We start from the raw sequence: 20,237 nt of genomic DNA, 5'->3' as shown, positions 1-20,237 counted from the left end.
GCACTCTGGGCAGTTTCAGTTCAGTTCATTTGCACAGTCGTGTCCGACTCTTTGCGACCCCATGGACTGCAGCACCCCAGACCTCCCTGTCCATCACCAACTCCTGGAGTTTACTCAAACTCATGTCCATTGAGTCGGTGATGCCATCCAACCATGTCATTCTCTATCATCTCCTTCTCCTCCCACCTTCTGTCTTTCCCAGCATCAGGATCTTTTCAGATGAGTCAGTTCTTTGCATCTGGTGGCCAAAGTATTGGAGTTTCAGCTTCAACATCAGTCCTTCCAAAGAATATTGAGGACTAATTTTCTTTAGGATGGACTGGTTGGATCTCCTTGCAGTTCAAGGGACTCTCAAGAGTCTTCTCCAACACCATAGTTCAAAAGCATCCATTTTTAGGTGTTCAGCTTTCTTTATAGTCCAACTCTAACATCCAAACATGATTACTGGAAAGACCATAGCCTTGACTAGATGGACCTTTGCTGGCAAAGTAATGTCTCTGCTTTTTAATATGCTGTCTAAGTTAGTCATAACTTTTCTTCCAAGGAGCAAGCATCTTTTAATTTCATGGCTGCTGTCACCATCTGTAGTGATTTTGGAGCCCCCCAAAAGTCTGTCACTGTTTTCACTGTTTCCCCATCTATTTGTCATGAAGTGATGGGACCAAATGCCATGATCTTCATTTTCTGAATGTTGAGCTTAAAGCCAACTTTTTCACTCTACTCTTTCACTTTCATCAAGGGGCGCTTTAATTCTTCTTCGCTTTCTGCCGTAAGAGTGGTGTCATCTGCATATCTGAGGTTATTGATATTTCTCTTGGCAATCTTGATTCCAGCTTGGCTTCACCAGCTCAGCGTTTCTCATGATGTACTCTGCATAGAAGTTAAATAAGCAGGGTGACAATATACAGACTTGATGTACTCCTTTTCCTATTTGAAACCTGTCTGTTGTTCCATGTCCAATTTTAACTGTTGCTTCCTGACCTGCATACAGGTTTCTCAAGAGGCAGATCAGGTAGTCTGGTATTCCCATCTCTTGAAGAATTTTCCACAGTTTGTGGTGATCCACACAGTCAAAGGCTTTGGCATAGTCAATAAAGCAGAAATAGATGTTTTTCTGGAACTCTCTTGCTTTTTCAATAATCCAACGAATGTTGGCAATTTGATCTTTGGTGTTTCTGCCTTGTCTAAAACTAGCTTGAATCTGGAAGTTCACGGTTTGCGTACTTTGGAAGCCTGGCTTGGGGAATTTTGAGCATTACTTTGCTAATGTGTGAGATGAGTACAATTGTACGGTAGTTTGAGCATTCTTTAGCATTGCCTTTCTTTGGGATTGGAATGAAAACTGACCTTTTCCAGTCCTGTGGCCACTGCTGAGTTTTCCAAATTTGCTGGCATATTGAGTGCAGCACTTTCACAGCAGCATCTTTGAGGATTTGAAAGAGCTCAACTGGAATTCCATCACCTCCACTAGCTTTGTTCGTGGTGATGCTTCCTAAGGCCCACTTGACTTCACATTCCAGGATGTCTGGCTCTAGGTGAGTGATCACACCATCATAATTATCTGGGTCGTGAAGATCTTTTTTCTATAGTTCTTCTGTGTATTCTTGCCACCTCTTCTTCATATCTTCTGCTTCTGTTAGGTCCATACCATTTCTGCCCTTTATTGTGCCCATCTTTGCATGAAACGTTCCCTTGATATCTCTAATTTTCTTGAAGAGATCTCTAGTCTTTCCCATTCTATTGTTTTCCTCTATTTGTTTGCCTTGTTCACTGAGGAAGGCTTTCTTATCTCTCTTTGCTATTCTTTGGAACTCTGGGCAAGTTTTTTAACCTCTTTGTTCCTCAGCTTCCATAAATGTAAAATGAGGATAATAATATTACTTCTTCATAAACTGTTGATTGACAGGATTAAAAGAAGCCTAGAAAAGTGTTTGGCACATAAGTGCTATTGAAATGTTTTCTTCTCTCACTAGAATGTAAGGTCTGCACAATTTGTTAAATAAACAGTTAATAGCTAGAGGACAGGGCTGTAAAGATTGCATTGAAAAATATGTGGACAGTATGCTGTCATATATTCTGTCATTTTTAGGAATTCAAATGAGGGAAGAAACTAATATAAGATTGTTGCATAATTTCTCTAACAGTTACACAGGTGAGTTAGAGTTTGCACTGGTTTCTGAAATATGGGTTGAATATTTGTGGATAGGAATGAGCTTATTAGGAGAAAGTTAAAAGGAGGGCATGATAGACTCTTTTGGTTTTATTAGGTATATTTTTAGACTAGGAAAGATTGGTTTTGTTACTCTAACTAGATTAGTCTTCACTGATATTATGAATTCATTTAATTGATTCAGCTCCAGAATTGCAGAAAATTCCTGAAAATGGATTAAAAATGGAAATTAATCATGTGTATTATGTTTATGCTAATACTAGATGAAATAATGGAGAAGGCAGTGGCACCCCACTCCAGTACCCTTGCCTGGAAAATCCCATGGATGGAGGAGCCTGGTAGGCTGCAGTCCATGGGGTCGCTATAAGAGTCGGACACAACTGAGTGACTTCACTTTCACTTTTCACTTTCATGCACTGAAGGAGGAAATGGCAACCCACTCCAGTGTTCTTGCCTGGAGAATCCCAGGGACGGCGAAGCCTGGTGGGCTGCCCTCTATGGGGTCGCACAGAGTCGGACACGACTAAGGTGACTTAGCAGTAGCAGTAGATGAAATAAAAATTGGAAGCTATTATTTTTTTCATATTTTAGGGGTCAGTGTCACCAGTTGAAAGCTGAGCTTTTAAAAATACATTGATAATACTTTTCCTTTTATATTTTATAGGTAATTAATAATGCTTGTGCTACTCAAGCCATAGTAAGTGTCTTATTGAACTGTACCCATCAAGATGTCCATTTAGGAGAGACATTATCAGAGTTTAAAGAATTTTCACAAAGTTTTGATGCAGCTGTGAGTACAATCTTACTATTCCTAAAATACTCTGTTTGTGGTGGTTCTTGTTTTAATAGGCTACTTTTAAAACTTATTTCAGATGAAAGGTTTGGCGCTGAGTAATTCAGATGTGATCCGACAAGTGCACAACAGTTTTGCCAGGTAAAGATACTTTATATTAAATGAATATAATATTTGCAGGTTTATCTTTGCTGGTTTGTTTCTCACTGTTTTTCTCTTCCCTGTAGACAGCAGATGTTTGAATTTGATGCTAAGACAGCAGCAAAAGAAGAAGATGCTTTTCACTTTGTCAGTTATGTTCCTGTTAATGGAAGACTGTATGAATTAGATGGATTAAGAGAAGGACCGATTGACTTAGGTAACGTGGTTCCTATTCCTGGCATTTCAGTTTTGATGAAGAAAAAAGGATTGGATGTTCACCTTTGTTTCAGTCCCAGTGCTGCATAGGTTTTGAAAGGGAAGGTGACTGAGGTGTGATGTTCTTAAGCTCTTCAGTCCTCTATGAAACTAAGTAACAGGCAGGGAGGACATGTTGACTACTGTAGTTTCATTGGGACTTTTAATTTTTTCCTAATGAGAAAAGTGTTTTTAGTCCCTAAATTACATAAATTTTTTTTTATTTTTCAGTTAACTTTTAAAAACTACTTCTTTTAGTGAACCTAAGTTGTCATTGATAAGAAATACTATCCCATCCTTGTCGTCTGTGTTAAAATATTTTCCCTTGGATTTAGATCTTTCAGAATCTCTGTAATTCAGTGTTCAACAATCTATAGAAATGTTTTTCTTCAAAGCTGCTATTTAAATAGTGCAGTAATGTGCTGTTGTTTGTGCCAAAGGGTGAATTTGTCCTGACCCACCCCAACTCCAGGCTTGAGCTCATGATAAATGGTTATTGAGCGAGGCTGAGGTGGTTCTGATCTAGTAATGAACTAACACCTATAAAAGAAGTTTAACTCCATATTTTACCTCATTAAGTTTTTTTTTCTCTTTTTAAAGTTAGGTTTAAGTCCAGTGAAACCTGTTTTTATGAAATCTAATGTTATTTGCTGTTTGCAAAACTTTATACTTTCAGATTAAAAAAAAATTTGCAGTTTTATTTTGCTTATTCTTACTGCCCACACCCATGTCTGGAGCCAATAGTTCATCTAATGCAGATTTACATGTTTAAAAATATTTATTTTTCTATGTTTCTTAAAGAAAATTAATAGAATGTTCTTTTAATTATGTAGAAGTTGATTTTCTCTGGTTTGGGGGTTGATCTGATCTCAGCATGTTTTCTCTTGGCATTGTCTGGTCAGCCATTCTCTATTCATTGGATCCATCAGCTATAAAGGACATAAACTATAAAACAGAAAGGCCAGTTTTGCTACACAGCTGGTGGTTATGCTAAAATATAGGTAAAAAGGGAGGATTAAAACAACTGGGTAAAATCAGTTTTGCATTGTGTGTGGATTTCAGTATTTTTTTTTTTTCTATAGTTGTGATGGTGGGGGGTCAGATAAGGATTGAATCCTTACTTTGTCACTAACATGTGAGTGGGCTTTTCTTAGCCCTCAGTTTCATCATCTGTAAAATGAAAGGCAGTCATCCTTATCTCACAGAGACAAGAGTTTTAAATAATTCCCTAATTCATTACTTTCTCAAACATTTGTCTAGCAGCACTAAGTGACACAATAATGTGACAGTGCAAATTATGATAACTTATTATTTCCCCCTAATCATTACTGAGAAAGTAAGAGTTGAAGCTTAACATAGTTATGCTAAAAAGTTTTTTACTATACTGAATTTGCCAAAATATTAATAAAAAGGTACTTTGAATAAACTTTTGAAATAATATTGATGTCGAGTCTGATGTAAATGCTTTTACATTTCTTCCTAGGTGCATGCAATCAAGATGACTGGATCAGCGCAGTGAGGCCAGTCATAGAAAAAAGGATACAAAAGTAAATGTTCAGCTTACCTCTTTGGCATAACGAACGTTCTCATTTTTAAACATTTCTTTAAGCCTTTTTTTAATTGTTGTTTTAGCAATACTTACTGAACTTTTTCTTTGGATTGGATTAGTATGTTCAAGAAATCATACAGAAAAATCTCTAAATTCTACATAATAATAAGTTATCTTGTCTTTATAGGAGCTAAACATGCACATCTCTGTTTATGTACTTTATATAGTTATTTTGTGAAGTTTATTGTTTTAGGACTGTCTGTATTTTTTATTAAATTAATTTTTATGTTGATATAATTATAGATTCACATTAAGTTATAAAAATAATTCAGAGAGATCCTATGTACCCTCTACCCTTCGGGAGGAACGTCTTGTAAAACTGTGGTACAGTGTCACAGCCACATAGTGATGCTGATATTGTCAGGATGCAGGATAATTCCATCACCGCAGTGGTTCTTCATGATGCCCTTTTATAGCTGCAGCCACTACATCCCCACTCTGCCACCCCCTATCCTTAATCCCTAGTTCTATAATTTTTGTCATTTTAAGAGTGTTACATAAATGGAATCATAAAATACGTGACCTTTTTGGATTGACTTTTTTCACCCAGTGTAATTCTTTGGTGATTCATCCAGGTTGTTTAGTATTATCAACAGTGCCTTCTTTTCTATAGATGAGTAGTAGTCCATGGTATGGATCGTCTGTTATTTTTTTTTTTTTTGCCCATTCACCTATTGAAGGACATCTGGATTATTTTCCGGTTTTTGCTATTATGAATAAAGCTGCAGTAAATCTTTGTGTACATATTTTTATGTGAGCATAAATTTTCGTTTCTCTGGGATAATACGTAGCTGTATGGTAAATGCATGTTTAATTTTTTTTAAAGAAATTGACAAACTCTTCCAGAGTGGCTGTACTATTTTATTTTACATTTCCACCTGTGGTATAGTATAAGTGATCCAGTTTTTCCACATGCTAGCTAGGATTTGGTTTTGTCAAATTTTTTTAAGCCATTTTAATAGGTGAGTAGTGATATTTCATTGTGGTTTTAATCTGCATTTCCCTAATGACTAATGTTGAAAATCATGCCTTTTGTTTATTTTGTAACTGAATTGTTTGTTTTCTGACTGTTGAGCCTTGAGTTTCTTTATATACTTTTGATATCACTAGTCCTTCCTCAGACTCTCCCAGCCCCATACACCCATCCTCCCGCTGTGGTCTTTCACAGAGCAAAAGCTCTCCATTCCAGTCAAGTCCAGTTTGTCAATTTTTCCCACTATGAATTTGTATTTTTGTTGTCCAATCTAAGAAATCTTTGCCTAGACCTAGATGCCAAAGATTTTCCCCTTTTTCTCCTTAAGGGTTTATAGGATAACATTTTATGTACAAGTCTGTGATGTATTTTGAGTTAATTTTTGTGTGATGTGAAGTTAGGTCAAGATTCATTTTTTTACTTCCATATTTTCAATTGGTTTAGCATCATTTGTTTAAAAAGTCTATCCTTTACTGAACTGCTCCTGCACTCTTATTTAAAAAAAAAAAATCCAGTTGACCACATTTGTGTAGGTCTGTTTCTGGGTTCACTCTTCTGTTCCATTGATCTGTTTTTCTTCTCTCTGCAAGTACCTCACAGTCTTGATTGCTGTAGCTTTATTATAAGTCTTAAAATGCAATAGACTGATGCCTCCAACTTTATTCCTTTTCTTTAAAGTTGTTTTAGCTGTTACAGTTATTCTGCCCTCCATGTAAATTATAGTGTAATTTTGTATCTACAAAAATTCTTGTTGGGATATTGATAGGAATTGTGTCAAACATCAATTTTAAGAGAATTGGTATTTTTTTACTCAGCTGATTCTTCCAATCCAAAAGCATGATATGACCCTCCATTTACATGGATCTTCTTTAATTTCTTTCATCAGCATTTTGTGGTTTTCAGCATACTAATTCCATACATATTTTTTCTGATTTATACCCCAAGTACATCATGTTCTTTTGACTGGTAACAAATGATAGTGTATTTTTAAATTTTTAATTTCCATGTGATCATTGTTAGTGTACAGAAATAAAGTTTAATTTTTTTCTTTCTTTATCTTGTATCCTTCAACCTTGCTGAACTCATCCACCAGCTTTAAAAGTTTTTTGTGAATTCCTTGGCATTTCCTACATAGATAATCAGGTCATTTGCAAATAGAGACAGTTTTGAATTTGCCTGTTTCTAATTTTGGTTTTATCAGTTTTTAAAGCTTTATATATTTTTGCAGGTCTGTTGTTTGGTGCATAAACACTTATGATTACTATTTCATTTTGGTGGACTGACATTTTTAGCATTATGCAATGGTGTCCGTCTCTAGTAATTTTCTTTGCTCTGAAGTTTACTTTATCTCTGTTCATAGTCTTTTCTTTCAGCACTTGAGAAATGTTATGCCACTCCCTTCTGGTCTCCATGGTTTCTGCTGATAAATTCAGTTATTCAGTGTGTTTTCATCCTATAGATATGGTTAACTATATTTGTTAACTTTATTCCTGGGTATTTTATTCTTTTTGAAGTAATTGTACATGGAATTGTTTTCTTGGTTTCTCTTTCTTATAGTTCATTATTAGCATATAGAAATGCAATAGTTTTTATTAGCTATTAAAGCTATTTAATAGCTCTAATAGTTTTCTGATAGAGTTTTTAGGGTATTTTGTATTTAGTTTCATGTCATCTGCAAATAGTGAGTTTTGCTTCTTCCTTTCCAATTTAGATGCCTTTTATTTCTTTTTGTTGTGTGACTGCTGTGGCTAGGACTTCTAATACTGTGTTGAATAAAAGTGGTGAGAGTAGGCACCCTTGTCTTGTTCCTGATCTTAGAGGAAAAGCTTTTTAGCTTTTCACCACTGAGTATGATGTTAGCAGTGGGCTTGGCCCTTACTGTGTTGAGATATGTTCCGTCTGTACAAAGTTTGTTAAAGAGTTTTTAATTGTGAGTGGATATTGAACTATTTGAGTCAAATAGTTTTTCTGCCTCTATTGAGATGATCATGTGATTTCTCTCCTTTGTTTTGTTGATGGAGTTATCACACTGATTGATTTGTGTATATTGAACCATATTTACATCCCTAGAATAAATCCCACTTGATCATGATGTATGATCCTTTTAATGTATTGTTGAATTCAGTTTGCTAATACTTTATTGAGGGTTTTTGCATGTGTGTTCACCAGGGATACTGGCCTGTAATTTTCTTTATCTGAAGTGTCTCTGATTTTTGTATCAGAGTAATGCCATACTCAGAATGAGTTTGGAAGTATTCCCTCCTCTTAAATTTTTTAGAATAGTTTGAGAAATATAAGTATTAATATTAGTTATTCTTTAAATGTTTGGTAAAATTCTCCTGTGAAGTCATCTGGTCTTGGATTTTGTTGGGACTTTTTTTTTTGATTACTGATTCAACTGTTGTTATTGTTTGTTGTTTAGTGTTTAAGTCATGTCTGATTCTGTTGCAACCCCATGTAGCCTGCCAGGATCTTCTGTCCATGGAATTTTTCAGGCAAGAAAATTAGAGTGGGTTGCCATTTCCTTCTCCAGGGGATTTCTCAACCCAGGTATCGAACCCATGTCTCCTGCATTACAGGCATATTCTTTACCACTGAGCCCCCAGGGAAATCCTACTCATTCAATTATATAACTAGTAATCAGTCTATTCAGATTTTACTATTTCTTCCTGATTCAGTCTTAGAAGATTGTATCGAGGAATTTATCCATTTGTTGGCATATCATTTTTCATAGTGTTCTCTTATGACTGTTTGTATTTTTGTGATATTGGTTGTAATGTCTCCTCTTTACAAAAGCTTTCTTAAAAATGTCAGTTTTTATGGTTAGCTGATTGGTAGATTTGTGTTTACCCCAGAGAATAAGGGAGTAATCAAAATAGATTATCTTAATTATAACAGTGTTACATTTCTTTATTACATTATAAACTGTTAATTTTTTCTTAGGTACAGTGAAGGTGAAATTCGATTTAACTTAATGGCCATTGTGTCTGACAGAAAAATGATATATGAACAGAAGATAGCAGAGTTACAAAGACAACTTGCTGAGGTTTGTTGCCATGTGTTTTATGTACAAAGTTCTAGCCTAGTTATTCTCTCAGGGAAACTATTTTCTTTTCTTCTTTCCTTCCTTTCTTTTTCTAAAATATAGATTTAATCAAGTATCTTGAATGGTAGTTAAGATAATGCACCCTGGAGTCAGGCTTCCTAGATTCAGCTCCTGCCCTTGCCACTTAGTGAAGTATGATTTTGAGTGTATTTCTTTGTGTCTCAGTTTCTGCATGTAAAGTGAAAATAATAGTCTTTACCTTAAATGTTGTTATGAAGAATAGTTGAGATAATATATATATACAAACCACTTCAAAAAGTGACAGACATATAGTATGTACTAAATAAGTGTTCATGATTAACTATTTACTGTAAGCAAGTTAGAATATATTTGTTACAGAATTAATTGGGCACATTAGATTCACATGTAATCTTTATTATTCCTTATGATGATTATCTTTCTAGTAAATATGATTGGCAAAGAGAATTAATAATAGACAAAGACTTTTGTTTACATTTCTTTGATCACATTTTCCTGAATGTGTTTAAGCACATTTATTTTATAGCTAACAGAAGATTGTAACAATTCAGTACATTATACAATGGATGGTTTTTAGGTAAAAATTCATACATATTGTAGAACACACAAATTTGGGAGAAATACTACTTCTTACTTATAAGCCCTAAGTAAGTATTTCTTTCATCCTTTAATGTTACAGTTATTAAGCTGATATTCCATCACTGATATTAAGATCAAAATTGGGAAATGACTCTACTGTGTTTATTATCTAAAAATGTTTTAGACTTGAGCCTCAGTTATTAGGGTGTGCTGTTTCTTTTTCTTTTCCCCAAGGAGGAACCCATGGATACAGATCAGGGCAGTAATATGTTAAGTGCTATTCAGTCAGAGGTTGCCAAAAATCAGATGCTTATTGAAGAGGAAGTACAGAAGTTAAAAAGATATAAGGTAGGTGTTTTTTTTTGGTTCCTTAATGTTTTAACATAGAGTAGAGTATTTTGATGTGAAGGTATATTGACTGATTGCTCTTCTTCCCATCACTTACATGTTTTCAGAATGTGTTGATCTCTCTGGCATCCTACAGAGGTAACTAGTAAGGTTTCTTTCCTTTTTATTTTTATTTCAAGTACTATTATGAACAGATATTTAACACATCTGTTGCTAATGTTCACTACAGTTATTTTTAATGCCCAAATTACTCCATCTTTGACCATTAGGAGCCACATCAGGCTCCCAAGTTCTTTGGATATGACTGTCTTTATGTCTGATAGCTTCCTTGCTTCCTAGCATGACAAAATGTTTCAGACTCTATGTTGTACATTTCCTGCTTCAGACTTGAAATTGGCCATTATTTCAAGAAGTCCTGAATGCTTTTAGTGAGAAATGGTGTTTAGAAACCATTATCTGGTTGCTCAGGGTGCTTAGCGATATTGATTCTTCATTATTTCCAGACTTTTCAGAGCTAAGAAATACGTTTTTACTTGTTTCTTGTTTTATCTTGGAAGAGAAAATACAATTTGAATTCATGTTAATACTCGAACTGAGGATTAAAGTGCTTTATATTTGAAGTTAAGCATTTGTGTCTTTGCAGTTGAAAATCTTGGTTTCTATCATCATTAACATAATTACTTACTTGCTTCGTGCTATCTGTGTATGTATATATGCATGAAAAGGTTCAGAATAGCAATGCCAGTAGTGTTAACAACCGAGAAGTGTTCTTTTAATTTTTTCCTTAGGATATATTTCATTTTGAATGTGTAATCGGTCTAGCATATTGAAAAAATTTTCTCTTGGTGTCATTCTATCACCAATTTAGTACATAGCTGGGTTCATTTTTAAAATCTTCTTTCCGATTTTTTTAGGGTTTTAAAGTTTTTAAATTATGTCAACCATTATATAACTCAGGGTCAAATACTAAGCAAGCCTATCTTCAATTACATCATTTTTCTTCATTTGCAGTCTGTCTGATAAACTTTTTTTCAGAGATGGAGAAAAGTGAAGGAAACTTTGAATTTTGTGGGACACTGGAAACAGTACTTAGGTGATCTGTCATGTTTGTCACAGTAGAAAAGCAGTTTTTCATCTGAAGCTAAGTTGAGGGCAGGGATTGTTCTTCTTTCTGTTGTTTACCATAGTGTCAGAATGTTGCTTTGTAACATACTTAACAGCCAACAATGTGATTGTTAAAATACATGGACCCTGGATTTCTTCAGGTGGAGTTGGTAGGAGCTGGCTCCAGAGTGTTCCAGGCAGGAAAGAGAAGGGCCAAATTCATGGAGACAGGAAAGTAAGGGATGAAAGCTTGAATGTTATCTTCTCTTTTATGTGGTTTAAAAAACTGCCTACTATTTATGTACTTTGGTGCAGCGTTGCCACATAATTAATTTTTCATATTTGCCTTAAGTATAACACTGAGTTTTAGAATCTTTGTCTGCTTTGTTTGAGAATGCTTTGTTCAAAAATTGGGCTAAAAGAATTCTCAGACCAGATACAAAGTGAACATGCTAAAATTTTATTTACTTCATTAATTGAGCAAACCTGTAAGATATCACAATTAGTTCAAAGGAGAAGTCAAAGAAGCTCAAATTTATATGAACTGTAGGAGTGCTGAAATGAATTTGCAAAAGATGGAAACTTTTTTTTCTGTGGAAAGGGAAATAAATTGAACCTCTATCAGACAGTGACAGGCTGCAGTCACATAACTTGGGAAAGTGTAGACAATGCATAGTTTTCCACTGGAGCACAGATTTTTCCCTACAGCTATTCCCTTTTGGTCAAAAATAATTCAAAGAAAGATTGTTCTTTATCACACAATAAAACTGGTCTTATTAAGCATGGCCTTACTGTTTGCATAGGTGTGGTAGCAGGAGTATTAATTTATCTCGTGGGCCTTCTTAGTTTGCTCTCATGAGTTATGTTTTCATAGATTATCTCAGATTAGACTTTTAAAAGCCTCTGTTGTTTGCTAAGCCGAGTAGGATGCTGTACCCCAGGGAACTTTCTCCACATATTTTATTGTAATTAATCTTTATTCTCAGTGGCAATGGAAATCTCATTATTTCTAGTGCTTTTTTTATGATAATGGAGGATTTTCTTTCATTTCTATTTTGAGCTGGATCCAAAAATTAAGATATCAGAAGCTTAGTGAAAATAGTGTGGTTTGATATGTGTTTTATTTTCAGATTGAAAATATCAGAAGGAAGCACAATTATCTGCCATTCATTATGGAATTGTTAAAGACTTTAGCAGAACACCAGCAGTTAATACCACTAGTAGAAAAGGTAAGTCTTTTACTGGTGAGTACTTAAATTAGATTTAGAGTCTCCAAAAAATGTTACTTGACTTGAGTAGAGATAAAATTTGTTGAAGCTTTGCTTATACTTACTTGTTTTTCAGCCTGAGAAACGCTGGGTCAGTGTCATATTGCAAAATCAATATAAGGAATTGCTTTGTTGCTTTAGCTGTCCGGAATCCTTAATGTTAGGAATTCAGATTGTGCTATATTAGAATGAAATTTAAACCATCTTTCTTTCTTTAGCTGAAAACAAATTATTAATTTTAATTACTGAAGTGATGTTTCTCATTTAATTTAGCAAAACTTTGAATTATCATAGCATTTAGAACTAGAATGAGGATTGAAAGGGGGAAAAAAGCATAACCTAGCCTGAGAAATAGGTTTTCATATTCCCAAGCTATTACCCTTTGCACTAAGGGAAAACTACTACAGGTTAGTGAAAAATTCTGATTACTAGGATTTTTTTCTTCCATATAAGGCACTTTAAGGAAAATTTTCAATAAATGAAGTGTAGTTGTTTTTTAAGTTGATACGGTTAATCAGTGTGTCTGAACGTGACCATTGGATACTCTTTTATTTTTTTTTTATTTTTAATTGGAGGATGATTGCTTTACAACGTTGTATTGGTTTCTGCCATACAGTATAGATCTCTTTACAACACATGTTACCTGGCCCCTCCCCAGATAATCTGGTATAGGGAGGGAATCTGTAATAAGTTCTCCCAGGGCATTCTAATGAAGCTGGTCTGTTTACCACATTTTGAGAAGACACTACTAGGCAAGTACAATTTTGGACTGTTAAAGACCAGAATACATTGTAGGTGTTTTTTTTCTATTAACTTTAAAGTTCATGAAGCAGAGATACATTTCAGCCCAACTGTTTGATACCATCATGAAATCTGAATAATTCAAGATGTGTGTTCAGGTTTTTTTGTATACCTTATTGTCTAGATCCTGAATATGCTATGTACTGTGCTTAGTCACTCAGTTGTGTCCAATTCTTTGCGACCCCATGGACTGCAGCCCAACAAACTCCTCTGTCCATGGGGATTCTCCAGGCAAGAATATTGGCATGGGTTGCCATACCCTCCTCCAGGGGATCTTCCCAACCCAGAGATCAAACCCAGGTCTCCCACATTTCAGGCAGATTCTTTACTGTATGAGCCACCAGGGAAGCCCAAGGATACTGGAGTGAGTAGCCAATCCCTTCTCCAGGGGAACTTCCTGACCCAGGAATTGAACCGTGGTCTCCTGCATTGCAGGCATATTTTTTACCAGCTGAGCTTCCAGGGAAGCCTGAATTACCAAGGAAGTCTGAACCATATGTTCAGGGAAGATCCTGAACATCTTTTATTATCTATCTTTTTGTTTAATTTTTAATTTATTTTTTATTTATTTTATAACATCTATCAGTTATTAAGTATAGATAAATATTATCAGGGACCAGACAAATACTTTAGAGAAATTTTAAATGTATGTATTTTGCTTTAAAATTGGTCTGTGAGTAAACTTTTTTGTGCAACTTAAGAATAGGACCATTTTTATTTGATTTTAATGACAGTATTGTTCCTTAATTTTTTAGAAGCACAGTTAAGAGTACAACAGTTTTTTAGCTTTTGCATTAGAACCATAATTTCTTAGTTCACATTATTTGGGGCACAGGGTGGCAGTATATGAATGCCTAGTGCTAGTGGAATACCAACCCAGTCTGTTCTTCGTTTGTATTTGTTTTACTGAAAGGGTAGCTACTGACTTTCTTGTTCTTTGATAATACTGCACAGACAATATTGAGATAGATGTATTTCTTATACATATGCACCATCTGTTATGTGCATAGATTCTGAAGAGAATTCAGATTCATTATTTGATTAAAGTTTTTGAGATGTTTTGATTATTTATCCAACATTTATCTAACAAACTGTTATTTGAGGCAGTCTGTTAAAGTCAACAGATAATACACATAATTAAGACACATCTCTGTTTTAAGCAACCTAGTTGGGGAGAGGATGGGAATACATAATTATTGTACTGTGCTGTATAGTATTATTCTGATAAGTGCCAGAAAAAGTCATGCTAGAGATTCTGGGGGAAGCACAGGGTAGCTCCTAAATATTAACTTTATGCCATTAAAAAAATTCACATCCACAAATTTTTAAATCTGTGGTTAGAATTAGATGCTTAATTTCTACCAGTGAATCAGCTTCTTTAGTACAAATATATTTTTGTTCATCTTATTTTGAAAAATCATATTGTACTGAAATATTAGTTTCTGCTGATAACTGCAAATGTTAAAAATTAAAACCAACAGATCAAGATTAAATTTTATAGTTATATCCAATATAAAGATTTCAGTAGTGAAAATTACGTAATAAATAAATAACATTTCTAAGAAAAAATTACATGTAGAGTTCAGAAATGGATTATTACATTGAAACCCACCCCTCCTCCCTGCAATGCCAACTGAAAGAAAAATTAGGGACAAAGTGTGGAAGGGGTGGAAGGAACCGAACAGGAAGGTGTGGCTACTCTCGGTGGTGTTGCTAAGAGCTAAAGCTGTCCAGGGTCAGATTTCTGAGAACAGAGGCATTCACTTACTGCCTGTGATGACTTGGAAGTAGTTGAGCTGTGAAAATCTTTTCATTTTACAAAGTAATAAAGAGTGCAAATTTTGATTCTCCCAAGGGTCGATGCCTTTAATGAATTAGGTTAAGATATTGCCTTATAAGTGTTCTTGTTCTATGAAGCTTCTGTTCTTATCTGATGAGTTCATTGAGTGTTACATAAAAACTGCTCAGGAGGTAAAATAAAAATGTATAGTTATAAACCTTCTTGTGCCATACATCAAATCTGTTCCTTAAAGTATAAAATAAAATCAGTAGATTAACGTTTCACTTGTGAAACTTTTAGTTATTCAGATATACTTAAACTTCTTTAAAAAGTTTATCCCAACCTTTATATGTGTTTCTTTTTTTTCCAGTTTTTTTTATTTATTTATTTTTATTTTACAATATTGTATTGGTTTTACCATACATTGACATGTGTTTCTGAATCATTTTCTATCCCAGGTTTTTAGCAACCACCAATACCTACCATATTTTAAAATCATAGATTGTGTTATTGTGGGGGATTCAAAGCAACCTCACAGTATTGAATTTTGTCCAAATTTTACGAAGACATTATAATTCAATTGGTAATAAATAACTGATCTGCAGAATTTACTTTTTCTATCTCTTAATAGAAATAAGGTAGAACATAGTTAAGTTGTTCACAATAATGTCTATGTTAATACCTGTGATTACAGAATTATCTAACTTGAGTCAACAATTTTTAATATCTCAATAGCACACTAAATAGAAGGAACATATTTCTGAACAGTGAACATTTTTTCCATGCTATTGGAAAATATAGTATTTTTTATTTTTCATTAAAGGCCAGAATACAAGCTTTTGGTTTAAATCTTAGAAATGTTACTTATTATTACTTATTAATAATATTATTACTTATTAATAACTTGCTTTTAGGCAAGTTATTTATTTTACTGTAGAGTATTTCCTCATGTATAATTTGGGAATCATACTTAGTTCACATTCTTGGGGATTAAATGAGATCTTATTGGTCAAGGTATGTAATTATTTTTAACATATGTTATTTAACTTACCTTTAGTTTTATCTGAATTACATATTTTAATACATGAATGGATACTCTACATGTCTTTTCTTATTTAATTATGTTGTAAAATTTGTCATTAACCAGTTAATTCATTCTTATTAATCCTGATAAGGTACTTGTGTATTCAGACATCCTTAAGAAAAGAAGTACAGATTTTTATTTCCCAGTTACATCAAAAATGGAATTGTGTTTTTATTATTTGGAAACAGAAAACTTCTTTGAGAAATCATATGCATCAAATTACAAATTATTCTTGTTAACTAAAAATGTTTACATACACAATTTAAAAAACTACATGGTACAAACTACATGGTAAATACAACGTATTCACTCAATATATTGTAAGGCATAGCACTGAGTTTTATCATACAGTTGTATAATAATTTTATTACCTAATGCATTATAAAAAAAGATGATAGTTCTAATCAAGGAAGGTTTTTTCCTTAATTGTATAATATCAAGGGTTTAATTTACTTGTTCCTTTCTGATTCAAGTGCCATAGTGGAAAGAACATTATATTCTAGTCTTGTAAAATCTTGCTTCTCAAAGTGTCACCTGTTGGCCAGCAGAATTGGCATCACCTGAGAGTTTGTTAGAAATTTAGTTCCTTAGGCATTTTACCGAGTCAGTCTGCATTTTGACATGGTTCCCAGGTTATTAGTTTGATAACAGTTGTTAGCTCTGGCCCCTCATCTGCTGAAAAGTGAAATAGAATTACTGTGTTCAAGCTCTATACTTGGTATGAGCTTCAAGTGAACAATTCTTGAAAATGTTTTTTGAGTCATATTAGTGAGGTTTATCAACATTACAGGTATGTGATCCTTTAGTTAAGTTAAACTCATTTAAACTATTATGTTAAACTCATTTATTCAAATATGCAGAAATCAATATAGGATTTTTCTTATACTCAGTTTGTATGAGAAGTGGACACATATGTAAATATATTGTTATGAAATAGTTATGAATGAATATGACATTATGGGATGAGTAATTTTTTATTTTAAAATTATTACCATTATAATAATACATTTTCAACTTCAGGTAAGAAATAACTGCAAACCAAGTATGATCCTTTTTTATGGAGGACAAAGAATCGCTATATAATTGTCCAGGAGGGGTTGTGAGTCTCAAGTTATAAAAGATAATACTTTAGACATCTCATAAACAATGTATCTCAAGCCTTTTAGCTTAGGAGTGTCCTCTTAGACACATTTTAGTATGAACTGAAACATATTTTTAAGATGTTATTGTATGCTATCTTTAATTTCTAGGCAAAAGAAAAGCAGAATGCAAAGAAAGCACAGGAAACCAAATGAAGAAGACGCTTTGGGATGTGCATACATTTCTGCTTCTGCACTTATCTTCGTGGAAACCATTGAGTATAAAGAACCTTGAGCAACATTCTCACTGGCTCAGTGCACGTTTGGCAGTAGTTCCGGTCTGTCTTGTCTTTAATGCATGGATTCGTAAACTCTCCTCCTGCATCATGTGCATGTGGTGCGCACTAAATAAAAGCCGTGTTCAGAGCACTTGCCCAAATTCCATTATTTGACATTGGATCTGAGAACTCCTGTTGGTTCTCTGGATAGATAACTGCCATAATGAACCTAGAAAATGGACAAATGATATTCTCTACCTGTAATTGTTATAATTAATCTTTCATTCAATCTTCCAGCTCTGTTAAATGCTTAAAATTTATAAATGTCAGATCTTGATTAAACTGAATCTCTCTTCTCATCATTAATGAAAAAAAATCAATATTTCTATCTTATAGTATCTTAAGTATTTTGAAGATTTCAAAATGATTTTATCTTCTATATCAATTATTTAAAAACTTGATTTTTAAGCAGATCATTTGAAAAAAACAAAAGTATAATTTCTAATGATTTTCATTGCTACCAGTAGAAAAAGTAATAAACATCCCAATTTTATTTTAGCAAACTTTTTTCAGTGTTTGGAATTATTTATGTATTGTAGAATTGTTTCAGGAAGGTGTATTATGCGTCAAAGCAAAATTTTAGGTTAAGAACAAACTGTGAAATCTTCCAAGATTTTTGGTGTTACTCAGTTTGGCAACATTTTTTCAAGCTGTTAAGCTGTATCTTTATAAAAAATCAAAGGTTGATCAATTTGGGATATTATTTGCTTTTTTATAAAAAGGGTAATGGTGGTGATGGAAGATCCTTGTTTGCCAATTTGAACAAAATTAGTACAGTTTATAAGAGCCATCTATAGTTTGCCCACAATGGAATTTGCTATTGCTTTGGAGAGTGTCTTTGTTCTTTATTTTATAAATGATACTGTATTCTTGCTCTTAATCTTCTTTTCCAAGTTAAACTTTAAAGGAAATTTTATAAAACTTCTATTTATAAAGGAAATAATCTACTTTTTTCTTTACTAGGTACATTTATAAAATTGATCTGTGACTCTTTAGTATTTTATTATGGAAAAATTTAGATATATGTAGAGAGACTGTATGCATCCTCTAGTTTGAGACATATGAATTTTTTAAGATTTTTGTTGTTGTTGCTGCAAAAAACTTTATTGTTTCCATTTGGTCCAAGGTTTGGAAGAGGGCCCCAGGGTGGTTAAAAAACTGCCTAGTGGCTGCAGAGAGGGGCTTTAGGCAGAAGTCTTGACACCAGTGGAGCTCCTCAAAGGCCACTGGGCTCCAGAGTCTCCTAACTGTGCTGGAGGGTGAGCCTCTCAAAGAGATATTCATCCAGTCCAGCCTGGGGACCACCAGCCTGGGGAGGTTATCCAGGTGATCACTTATCTTCTGGATGTTTTACCCACTCATCTGGGAAGCGGCTCTCCAGGAGGTCACAGAGGTGGGGGTCTACCCGGGCAGAACCCAGGGCAAGCAGACCCAAAAGGGCCTGGTTCATTGCGTCCTGGGTTTTGCCCCACTCACCTTGGGATGGCTTCTGCACCTCCTGGAAGAGGGTGTGGCCACCCCAATGGTTTTGCACTCTTCAAGAGGTGCTGGGAGCCCTGGTGCTTCATCTTGGCCAATTCACAGAAGAAGTGGCCCACACCCTCCAGAACCATGTTGTCGTGGTGGGAGCAGAAGCCTAGAGAGAGGTAAGTGTAAGAGACCTGCAGGTGCATGTTGACAGGTGGTGAACCATGGTCTCTCTGTCGGGGAAATCGGACCAGTCTGGGAGCTATTCGATAACAAGGAGTTGAGTTCAAAAAATAGAGTAGGCTGGTTCTGGAGACTGAGTGGCTGATTCTGACGGTTGAAACTGAATAAAAGTTTGGAGGGTGGTCGAAAGCTGGAGTATGGGGGCGTCCCTAGGTCTGTTCTGTGCAAACACTGTTGAAATAAAAGACACATCCACAAGTAGCCAAGTGCACTGCTTAAGGATTGTTTTTATTCTTACTATTTTGTGTTATTTTTAAAATTATGTGAGAAAACCTGATGGGAAATTGAGTAGTAAAATTAATGAAATATTTTTCATACATAATTTCAGTTGAAGGTCATAAAGAAATTTGTAGTTTCTCATTTGTTCATGAGTAAATACATTTTGCTTTGGATACAATAGTGATTATGGAGTGTTTTCAAAACCATGATACAGTTTAAAAATGATTTCATAAGGATTACTTTAGGTTCATCTTGATGTATATATTTATTTCAACTTTCTATATTTTGTAAAGTAATGCAAAGAGTATTGTAGTAAGTAGTATCTGGTGATCAAAGACAGTGTGATACTGGCATTGTTGTGATTTAGTTGCTAAGTTGTCCCTGACTGTTTGCGACCTCATGGACTGTAGCCTGCCCTGCTCCTCTGTCCAGGGAATTCCAGGCAAGAATACTGGAGTGGGTTGCCATTTCCTTCTCCAGGAGATCTTCCTGACCCAGATTGAACCCACAGTCTCTTGCATTGGCAGGCAGATTCTTTACCACTTAGCCACCAAATCTGTATTTATAAGGTCACTTGAGTTTTGACAGAGATAGTAAAGTAATCCAACAGAGAAGGAAACTCTTTTCAACAAATGGAGCCAGAAGAGTTGAATATTCCCATGGAAAAGATGAACCATGATCTCCTACCTCACAAAAATGAATTTGAGGTGAATCCCAGACCTACATGGAGTAGCTAAAATACAAAGTTTTTTATAAGAAATAATAGGTGAGGGCAGGGCTAAGATGGTGGAGGAATAGGACGGGGAGACCAATCTCTCCCCCACAGATTTATCGAAAGAACATCTAAACGCTGAGCAAACTTCACAAAACAACTTCTGAATGCTGGCAGAGGACATCAGGC

General features: G+C 34.6%; 1 protein-coding gene across 4 annotated transcripts in view; it reads left to right on the top strand.

The window, feature by feature from the left end:
* UCHL5 (ubiquitin C-terminal hydrolase L5) overlaps positions 1–17,910 on the top strand; it is a 48,811-nt gene extending 30,901 nt beyond the window's left edge. For 2 of the 4 annotated variants that reach the window (XM_081490296.1, XM_081490294.1), the window contains exons 4-11: positions 2,835–2,960; positions 3,043–3,104; positions 3,191–3,321; positions 4,843–4,906; positions 8,885–8,987; positions 9,843–9,953; positions 12,188–12,286; positions 17,241–17,910. In XM_081490296.1, coding sequence (XP_081346422.1) covers positions 3,043–3,104; positions 3,191–3,321; positions 4,843–4,906; positions 8,885–8,987; positions 9,843–9,953; positions 12,188–12,286; positions 17,241–17,285 — 615 coding nt within the window. In that variant the 5' untranslated portion in view covers positions 2,835–2,960 and the 3' untranslated portion in view covers positions 17,286–17,910. Of the gene's footprint in view, positions 1–2,834; positions 2,961–3,042; positions 3,105–3,190; positions 3,322–4,842; positions 4,907–8,884; positions 8,988–9,839; positions 9,954–12,187; positions 12,287–17,240 lie in introns of all 4 variants that reach the window. The other 2 variants (XM_081490295.1, XM_081490293.1) reach the window with 1 other exon arrangement.
* The last annotated feature ends 2,327 nt before the right edge of the window (positions 17,911–20,237 follow it).

This window comes from Giraffa tippelskirchi, chromosome 5 (genome assembly GCF_054371585.1).
Source record: "Giraffa tippelskirchi isolate mGirTip1 chromosome 5, T2T-mGirTip1v1.2.pri, whole genome shotgun sequence".
NCBI classification, from domain to species: Eukaryota; Metazoa; Chordata; class Mammalia; order Artiodactyla; family Giraffidae; genus Giraffa; species Giraffa tippelskirchi.
This window is presented reverse-complemented; position numbering and strand designations above follow the sequence as displayed.